Source organism: Geotrypetes seraphini, chromosome 13 (assembly GCF_902459505.1).
Source record: "Geotrypetes seraphini chromosome 13, aGeoSer1.1, whole genome shotgun sequence".
Lineage (NCBI taxonomy): Eukaryota > Metazoa > Chordata > Amphibia > Gymnophiona > Dermophiidae > Geotrypetes > Geotrypetes seraphini.
Window position 1 is genome coordinate 72,262,696 of NC_047096.1, and position 10,519 is coordinate 72,273,214.

At 41.2% G+C, this 10,519-nt stretch overlaps 1 protein-coding gene across 2 annotated transcripts in view; it reads left to right on the top strand.

The window, feature by feature from the left end:
• C1QL1 (complement C1q like 1) overlaps positions 1-7,364 on the top strand; it is a 54,857-nt gene extending 47,493 nt beyond the window's left edge. Inside the window, exon 2 of one of the 2 annotated variants that reach the window (XR_004536817.1) lies at positions 5,565-5,699. Coding sequence is in view for 1 of the 2 variants with exons in the window: in XM_033918911.1 (XP_033774802.1) it covers positions 5,565-5,744 (180 nt within the window). In the remaining variant the exon portion in view is untranslated. Of the gene's footprint in view, positions 1-5,564 lie in introns of both variants that reach the window. The other variant, XM_033918911.1, reaches the window with a different exon arrangement.
• Positions 7,365-10,519: the final 3,155 nt, after the last annotated feature.

A 10,519-nucleotide genomic window follows, 5' to 3' on the forward strand; every position in this document is an offset into this window, starting at 1 on the left:
AAATCCTGAAAACCCGACTGGAATACGACTCTCGAGGACCGGAGTGCCCTACCCCTGATTTAAAGAATTTTCTCCAGGTCTCTTAGATCTTTATAAGACTACAAAATGGTTTTACCTCATGTTTCCATGACTCACTGGGATCTACTCACTTCTATGCAATTTATTTTCAGTTGTCTCCTGTCCTCTGGAATAATCTACCAAAAGCAATATGTGGAGAAATGAGCTTAAAGCAGTGATTCCCAACCCTGTCCTGGAGGAACACCAGGCCAATCGGGTTTTCAGGCTAGCCCTAATGAATATGCATGAGAGAGATTTGCATATGATGGAAGTGATAGGCATGCAAATTTGCTTCATGCATATTCATTAGGGCTAGCCTGAAAACCCAATTGACCTGGTGTTCCTCCAGGACAGGGTTGGGAACCACTGGCTTAAAGAAATGTAAAACCTAATTAAAGGCTCATTTCTTAATAGCTTTTAATATTGAGCCTGAAGAGAAGAGAAAGATTATATTGATGGAGATGGAGAATATGATGTAATAGGTAGGATGTGCTTTTCTTTTTCTTTTGTTTGTTCTCTTTCCCTCTCTCTCTCTCTTTCTATTTTATATAGTGAGTAAAATGGTAGGGTAGCCATTTTAATCCACATTTTAAGGTAATCGATAGAAATAAAACAAAACAAATATCTGAATTTCTGATCTGAAGAAGGAGTTATTGACTGAAAGTTAATCTAAACCAGGGATCTCAAAGTCCCTCCTTGAGGGCCGCAATCCAGTCGGGTTTTCAGGATTTCCCCAATGAATATGCATTGAAAGCAGAGCATGCACATAGATCTCATGCATATTCATTGGGGAAATCCCGAAAACCCGACTGGATTGCGGCCCTCAAGGAGGGACTTTGAGACCCCTGATCTAACCTGTATTAAGTTAGTCCAATAAAAAAAGAATCGTATTGCTTTCTTTTCTTTGTATTTATTATCTTCTATATAGGAATGTATGTATTAGGTCTGTCTTATTGACAATTATGGAGTTCCTTTCTATAAACCATAGACTAAAGTCAAAAAGAACTGCAGAGAATTTTTAACTTTTTAACTTAATTGTTATTAAACAAACAGGAACAAGTCTCAGACTATGGAGTAAATTTTCCCATTCTGGGATTTCTTGCAAGAGAAAGAAGACTTCTTTTCTCTTACTCCTAATTACATCTCCTAATTGGCTTGAACCTCCCCTCCCTACCAAGACTAAAAATAATGCTAATTATTTATTAAATTGATATTTAGTTCTTAATTGATGCCTAATCTTGATTAATTCATTTAGAAAAATCTCTGGTACAAAATCCCAGAATGAGAAAATTTACTCCATAGTCTGAGGCTTATTCCTGTTTGTTTAAATAACAATTAAGTTAAAAAGTTAAAAATTCCTTGCAGTTCTTTTTGACTTTAGTCTATGGTTTTTTGATATTTTTAGTTAATTAATAGATAACCATTTAGGGCCTGTTTTACGAAGCTGCGCTAGGGGCTGCGCTGTGGTAACAGCCCCGAAGCCCATAGGGATTTAAAGGGCTTCGGGGCCGTTGCAGCGCAGCTTCATAAAACAGGGGGTTAGTCTTTTTGAGTTCATCATTTTTTTTGTAAACCACTTCAATCCGATACGGCCAGGTGATATATCATGATGGTTAGATAGGCTGGAGTGAGCTTGGACGGCAACTTTTCAGCATTTGGAACATAGGACAATACCAGACTTTACAGTCTGCAGCCTAGAAATATCAAAGAAGATACAAGTTAATCTAATCATGTATTTTTTAATGAGTATAACTTATGGGCATACTAGATGGACTGTTCAGATCTTTATCTGCCGTCATTTACTATGTTACTATATCTGCATGGCCAGTAATTTTGATGTTTTTTTATTATTATAGTTTGAACCATGTAGCTTAGCATTGATGTCAACCTCAATAATCATAGACCCTATAGTTTATGGATCACCCCTGGAAATTTTATTTTTTTTTTAATCTTTATTGATTTAATCTAAAACAGTGTCATACAAATGAACAAACAGTTAGTATTACATACATTACACTAATATCTGTACAGGTAACATATATATCATTCAAGATTTTCAGTTATCCTACATATAATAACATAATATAACATAATATATAGTATAAATAAAGAATAAAGTTACCCAAATGTCTCCATCAATATTTATTCCCCACCCCCCATGGATATGTAAAGGTAAATGAACAAAAGGAAAGATAAGATAAATATACATTATAATTTTACAAATTTACATTGACCAACCTTCAATTCTCCATGTCCATTCTCCATCCATGCCCCATCTAAAGTTCCCTCAATGTGCAGATTAGCACAATGTAACTATACAAATACTGTCCACGAGACCAGTTACCGTGTTTGAGTGTTACACATGGCCATACACTTTACTTCATGTTAACAGCCTCTGCAATTCAGTAAAACGGTCCCCAAATTATTTTGCATATTTAAAACAGAAGCAGTCTGTGAGGAATTGCAAGAGGACATGCTAGACTGGGGAAGTGGGTGTCAAATTGGCAGGTAGATTTAATGTGGATATGCAAAACGATGTTGTAGGAAAAAATTATCCCAATTGTTGGTACACATTGCTGCATTAGGAGTCTGTATTAGGAGTCACCGCCCAGAAAAAGGATCTTAGAGACACTGGGCCTAATATTCAACTTGAGGCAGTAAATGGCTTATAAGCTTCTCACAGCCGCAGACTAAATTAACCCCGAATATTCAATGCTGCTAGGGGTCATGGTTTGTATGGGAACTTGGGGGGGAGGGACCTGTTTGGGGAGCTCTTCTTCAGAGAGGATCAGGATGGGGGGAAGGGGGGGCTGGAAGTCATGGCTAGGAGCACTGGGCCACAACTTGGCAACCTAATGCTCTGGGCCACTAGAATAATGCTGTTTGCAGGTGGCTCACAAACAGCGCTATTCATTTACCACAAGGGTCAGCAACCTGTGGGACTCTTGTACCCCAAGTCGGTGACTTCCATTGTAAATCAAGGTGCAGTAAAAGTGGAAAATATAAATAGGAAATGGGGTATAAACCCTTTCAAATATGACGACCAAGGAACACTCATGAAACTAACTGGTAGTAAATTTTTTTAAAAAATATTTTTAATTATTTTTCATTCAACATACCGAAAAGTCATGAAATGTCTTTATGAAGGCTGTGGTTTGGGCAAATTGCAGGTAACAGGTAGGCTCAAATAATGTTACCTTATACGGCCAGGAGCTAGATCTAAAGATCATCAGTCTGTCCCAGTATGGGAACTCATATGTTATATATTGATATATATTTAAGTACAGGAGATATTTTGCTGTTTCTGAGGAGCTCACAATTGCAATAAACATATATAAGAAAAAAAAAAAAGCTGAACTGGAATTTGAACCTGGGTTCCTGTAGAGTTCACTGCACTAACCACTGGAGATGATGCGGTATATAAACTTAAGGTTTAGTTTAGTTTAGTTTAGTTACTCCTCAGATTTGCTTCTTGCTTTGTTAAGAATGTCCATAATACCTGAGGCTATCATAGAGCCTGGTACCCTTTTGGTTTCACTTTCAGGGGAGAGTGAGGGGGACAGCAACCACTGAGGTATTAAAGAGGTACAGGGGCTGGCATTAAGGGCGAGCGAACTGAGCAGTTGCCCAAACCTGCCTGAAGTTGGAAGAGGGGCAGCCTGCAAGCAAGCTTTGGGGCCTCCTCCCTAGCATCTATCATGCGTAGCACTTGCCCTCCAGTGGACAGCTGCTCAATCAGAGACTTTTTTGTGCCCTGCACATGCTTGAACAGGCCTAAATAAGGATGTCCTTTTTTTGTTACTACATGAGCATTTCTTCCCTTTTGGAAATTGCTCTTGGACATCTAAATTTCAACTCAATCAAAACACGCCCACAACATCCCCCTATCTGGATGTCCTGCAGTTTTGGATGTCCCTTTTCTGCTTTTGTAAAATCAGCATAAATACGCATGAGGTGAGTCTCTTTCAATGGTGTCAGATCAAAAGCGCGCCGGGACAAAGGCGCGTGCAGACAATTGAGCGCAGCGCGGAGGTGCGCGCCGCACAAAATTACAGTTTTTAGGGCTCTGATGGGGGGGCATGGGGGAACCCCCCACTTTACTTAATAGAGATCGCTCCGCGTTGTGGGGGGTGTGGGGGGTTGTAACCCCCCACATTTTACTGAAAACTTCACTTTTTCCCTGTTTTTAGGGAAAAAGTTAAGTTTACAGTAAAATGTGGAGGGTTACAACCCCCCAAACCCCCCACAACGCCGGTGCGATCTCTATTAAGTAAACTGTGGGGGCTCCCCAACAAAACCCCCCGTCGGAGCCCCTAAAAACTGTAATTTTCTTTGGCGCGCACCTTTGTCTTTCGCGGGGTTGTCTATGAACCCTTTCAATAGAAAGGAAACTCCAGGATGAGAGGGCATAGGATGAAGATAAGAGGTGATAGGCTCAGGGGTAATCTAAGGAAATACTTTTTTCAGAAAGGATGGTAGATGGTGGAATAGTCTCCCAGTAGAGGTGGTGGAGACAAAGACTGTGTCTGAATTCAAGAAAGCGTGGGGGAGGGATCTCATAGGGAAAGGAGCAGATAGTGGATGATGCGGATGGACAGATTGGATGGGCCATTTGGCCTTTATCTGTCATCATGTGTCTATGTTTCTAAGTACATACTTGGATGTTTCAAGCGTATGGAGATCCATTTTGACCTTTTGAGATGGTTATATGCTTCGAAAAAAAAAAGTACCGTGTCGCATCTAGATTTAGTCAATCAATCAATCTGCACTATAGATATAAATATCTTCCAAGGGATGTAAATCTTCTACAAAATCATCAGCAAAAAAAAATGGACGCCTTGTCCACTATTTTGTCATACAACTAAGTGGTCACAATTCCTGGTGGTATAATAGTTAGGGGTTGAGCCTTGACAAAGCTGAGCAGGCGAAACATGTTGGCAGTAAGATCCCTAGCCAGAGACCACACAACTTTAAGCTAAGTATGTGCTTAAAATAATCTTAAATAAGTTCAATGCACATAAAAGATAAAAGCTAAAATATTAAATAGATAAATAAGATTAAAAAGTGGGACCCGATGACGAGTTGACACATAAATCTTAGAGCAATGAGATATCTTGAGCTCTAAGTGGTGCCGCTGAGGATCCCGATTAAGACATTAATAAGGGTCGTACGACAAAATAGTGGACAAGACATCCACTTTTTTATGCTGATGAGCATCTAGATTTAGGGCATCTAACTTTTAGGGCTCTTTTTACAAAGGTGCGCTAGTGTTTTTAGCACAGGCATCGGATTAGCGCGCGTTACCCGAAAAACTACCGCCTGCTGAAGAGGAGGCGGTAGCGGCTAGCGTGCGCGACATTTTATCATAAGCTATTCCGTGCATTAAGGCCCTAACGCACTTTTGTAAAAGGAGCCCTTAGTGTCTCTTGAAGGATATGTACAAGATCCACCCTGGTAGTTTCACTTTCATCCTTCTTCTGTTCCTCTCCCTCTCCATTTTTTACTAGGTGCGGGCCAGTGCAATTGCTCAGGATGCAGATCAGAACTACGACTATGCAAGCAATAGTGTCATCCTGCACCTAGATGCTGGTGATGAGGTCTATATCAAACTGGATGGAGGCAAAGCGCATGGAGGCAACAACAACAAGTACAGCACCTTCTCAGGCTTTATCATCTACTCTGATTGAGGGAAATGGGAAAGAAAGAGGTGGGCCTTCTTCTCATCCATGACGGTTGTCCATGTTGGATTTCCATGCAGCATGGCCTCCAGAGTTCCCACAACCGAAGAGGACAAAGGGTCAGCACCCACTTACCAATGGTTTTATCCCTCATGTACAGAATACTCAAGTAAAAATATGGACAATTTTCAGTAGGATTCCAGAGGATTTTCTCCTCCACCCAAAGAAGTTTGCTATGGGATCCTGGATTTCCTAGCTGATATAACTATCCCATCCAGTGTTTGTCTTTTAGCTTATGCTGGTGCTTTATAAGGAGAAGAGGGACATGGAAAGCAGGAAGACATTAGGGGTCCTTCTTCAGGTGGGTACTGTGCAGGAGGAACGACCTGAGATACCTGCAACTGAATCTAATGCCAAAATACCTTTGGGGCACAACAGGTGTGCATTAAAGTGTACTGTAGGTGCTCACTTGCCTATGAGAAATGTTGTCTATGTGGGGGCAATTATATATGCATGTTTGGGCTTCAGAGAGCAAGATACAGCCAGATATCAATTGCTGTGCTCTTCATGTGATTGATCATTTTCCCAGGCTGGGTAGAAGCCCTGTAGGTGCCATTGCTGGAGCTTATCCTAGCTGACAAATTCACCACACAACCAGATAAAGCTGCTACTTATTACTCCTACAGCCAAGCCGAATTCCCAAATGTCCATGTCCCCATCCATTTCTAAATCTTGGACCATTGTGATTGTGCAGCGTACTGTGAAAAGGCATTAGGGCTGTTCCCCACATGGATGCCAAAAGGGAAGAATCCCTTTCTTCATATACGAAACATGTAAATACATATATGTACAATATGGATGTGTGTATATTTTTGGGGACAAGCATTACATACTTGTGGAAATGACAATAGCAATGTTTTTGCTGGGCATGTGTAACAAAATTCCCTTACCTGTTGGTTGTCTGGCTTTTGTACAGAGACAATCTCCACTTCAGACCCCGTAGCCTTCTCTATCCCCATATCCAAGGGCTCCTTCTCCAATCCATTATATCTCAAAACTCCTTTTCCACTACGATCAAATTAAAGAAGTCATGTCTTAGAGTCTAGTGCTGTTCTTTGCTGGGCAGTGGAAAACTTTCTGTGAAAAATATAAGACGAGGACTATGAAATCCAACGTCTGATTTTGTCTGAGGCCATGTTCTTTCCTGCATCCTATTGCCATCCACTTTTCTGCCATGTGGGAGATGAGGGGAGGGATTAGCTCTGTATTCTGCAACATGGCTAGAGGATGTGCTTAAGAAGCTCATAAAGATAGTCATCTGTCTTCAAAAAAAAAAGGCTGAAATGCTTGAAAAGAATTCTGGATGGAGTTAAGTTAACCCAAAATGCACAACTAGTAGCACGGTTCTGTGCGATATACTTCATCAACAGCAATATGAAAACTGTGCATTAGGGCATGATGAGAAACCATTGTACACATGTTATGGGTATGTAAGGTGGCAGAAAGAACAATTAAGTGTTTTCAGCACAAAGAAATATAACAAAATCATTGACTGCACATCTGTACCTATCCTGTGTCATTCAGCTTTAGAGGAGACAGATTCTGTGTCCATGTACTCATCCCCTAAGACCAGGGGTCTCAAAGTCCCTCCTCGAGGGCCGCAATCCAGTCGGGTTTTCAGGATTTCCCCAATGAATAGGCATGAGATCTATGTGCATGCACGGCTTTCAATGCATATTCATTGAGGAAATCCTGAAAACCCGACTGGATTGCGGCCCTCAAGGAGGGACTTTGAGATCCCTGCGCCTAAGCCCTCTAGTTCTACAGGAGATTTGATTTGATTGATTAAATTTGATATACCACATGTACATGAGTATTAAGCGGTTTACAATACTAATATATTAAAATGAGGTAATCCCCTCTGTCCCAGCAAGCTATGTATTCCTGTGCCCATCTCTATAGCCATCAAGTCTTAGAAATGACAGGCCCATTTCACGAGTTGTATAAGCCTAGAGGTGACCGGTTTTGTATCCCTGCACTCTTCCTCTGAGTCATGTAATCCTAGAGGTGACCAGTTCTGAATCCCTGCACTCATTTCTCAAATTATCTAATCCTAGAGGTGACAGGCTCTGAATCCCTGCACCCATCCCCTGAGTTATCTAATCCTAGAAGTGACAGGCTCTAAATTCCTGCGTATCCCTTAAATAATCCAGTCCTAGAGGTGACACTCATCCCATGAGTTATCTAATCCTAGAATGACAGGTTCTTAAATCCCTGTATCTGTCCCCAAGATCAACTAATCCTAGAGATGTCAGGCTCTATAGCCCTGCACACATCCTCTGAGCCCTCCATCACAGGGGTGGCAAGTTCTATATTTTTGCATCCATTCTCTGAGTCATCTAATCCTGGGGGTGGCAGGATCTACACTTCAGTGCCAAGATCTTGAGTCACTGGGCCCCTTGGGTGAATGTGTTTTTCTTCTTCAGATTATCCGCCGAGTCACACAGTTTTCCTTCCCTTCATCATCAGAGAAAACAAAACTCTGTGGATTTGATGTGTTAAAGCTTAAGGTAGCAGATTATGTTTTGCTAACAACTGCTTTCTTTCTCTTTTTAGTTAATTCTATTAACCACATTTCTGATGAGGCCTGTTGTACAAGTCCAGCCTATAAAGCAGGAAGGTCAACAGCATCTGTGAGCTTTTATTCCCAGGCAATCAAGCTGTCCACTTCAATGCCCATCTGCAGCGAACAGGGCTTTGGGCCCATTGTTGCCAAATGAAATGGGATTTTAACAAAAATGTGTGCAAAATATTTATTTTTAAGTCACGAGCGAGGCCACTTTCAGGATCAGATACAATTAGCATTGTACATCTGAATGAAACATGTACTGTATACTCACTTGAGGAAAAACAATCTTGTCACAGTTCTTTCCAAATCCCACAAAATACATCTGAGACAAGTAGATGCATTAGATTCTTACAAAGAAAGACAGAATAGCCTAAGAGATGGAGCAAGTATAGGCATAGTTTGGGATGGGCATGGGGAGTGATTTTTCTACCAAATGTTACAAATGCTGAACTGATCTCCCTGTCTCCCACTGCCAATATGACTTCTTTCCTTCCTCGGCTGCCCCCTCCCCCTCCCCAAAAGAAAACAAGGAGATTAATTAACCTCCAGAAGCAAGAAAACCTTAAAGACAGCACTACAATAACTTGTAAGGGGGACTCAACCTTAGTCCTTGAGAGCCACCATGACATCTGGTTCTCAGGATGACCACATGATTAAAAATGAATTGGTTCAATGGTCCAATGAGCAGAAATCTCGTACGAGCATCCATTCTAAATACCTGAAATACCAGATTGGAGTTGGAAAATATTGCCTTATCATTTCAGTGCCTGACCTGAGAGTTGAACTGGAATGATAAGAGGGGAAAGCTAAGTTTTTAAGTTCACAAATAAAGATCCTAAAAGGGAAGCCTTTGCCTTTTCCCTTTCCCCTCTGTGAGCCTGCTAAAAAGAAAAGGAGAAAGACCAGGAAGCAAACAAATGGGAAGGAAGGGAGGTTATAGTACAAGACTCTAAAGGGGTGCACGATGAAAAGCAGAGATGACCTTAGAAGGGTACGTAATGAAGGATCAGATATTCTAAGCATTTACCGCATAGACATTGGGGTAATTTTAGAAAAAAAGGCTATGTGAAAAGTTCAAAATGATACTTCTTTTATGTCTTTATAAAATAGGCACCCAGAGCTATTCCCTGTAGTTCAGAAATTACATCTGCTCCACAGATTTAAATATGTGCAAGCACTCTAAGAGTGGAGGAGTGGCCTAATGATTAGAGCAGTTGCCTCAGCACCCTGATGGTGTGATTTTGATTCCCACTGCATCTCCTAGGAAATGACACGGGGAAAGAATTTGTCCCCATCCCCGCAGGAAACCATCCTGTGTCATTCTTTAGTGTCTCTCTCAACCACAGTCCTTCTACACCAACATTCTTCAATGCAAGGCTGTGGTTGTGCCCATTCATACTCTGATTCTTATGTGAGCCAAGTATAGGATAATGAGCCCCATTGTGACATCACTGATGAGGATGGCTCTTAGGCATTGGTGGAATGAGGGATTATGACATCACAATATCTGCTCTGGGTACCAAAGACTGTCATTCTTTAGTGTCTCTCTCAACCTAAGTCCTTCTACACCAGCATTCTTCAATGAAAGGCTTGAGGGTCAGTGGCTGTGCCCATTCATACTCTGATTCTTATGTGAGCCAAGTATAGGATAATGAACCCCATTGTGACATCACTGATGAGGTTGGCTCTTAGGCATTGGTGGAATGAGGGATTATGACATCACAATATGTGCTCTGGGTACCAGAGACTGTCATTCTTTAGGGTCTATCTCAACCTCAGTCCTTTTACGCCAGCATTCTTCAATGCAAGGCTTGAGGGGCAGTGGCTGGGCCCATTCATACTCTGTTTCTTCCCTCTCTCCTTAAAGAATGTCACGGAGATGGTTTCCCGTGTCCCCCATGTCATTCTCTACGTGGGAAAGTCACTTAACACTTCATGGTCCTAGGTACAAAATAAGTACCTGTCTAAAATATATAAACTGCTTTGATTGAAACCACATAGAAAAGCAGTATATCAAGTCCCATCCCCTTTAAGAGGGTAATTCTACAACTGTGCACTTAGAATTAGGTGCCCAGAGGGCATCTACTAGGAACCTATTCTATAAGGGAAAGTAAAATATATTTTATATATGGAACATGCTTTTTAAAATTAGCTC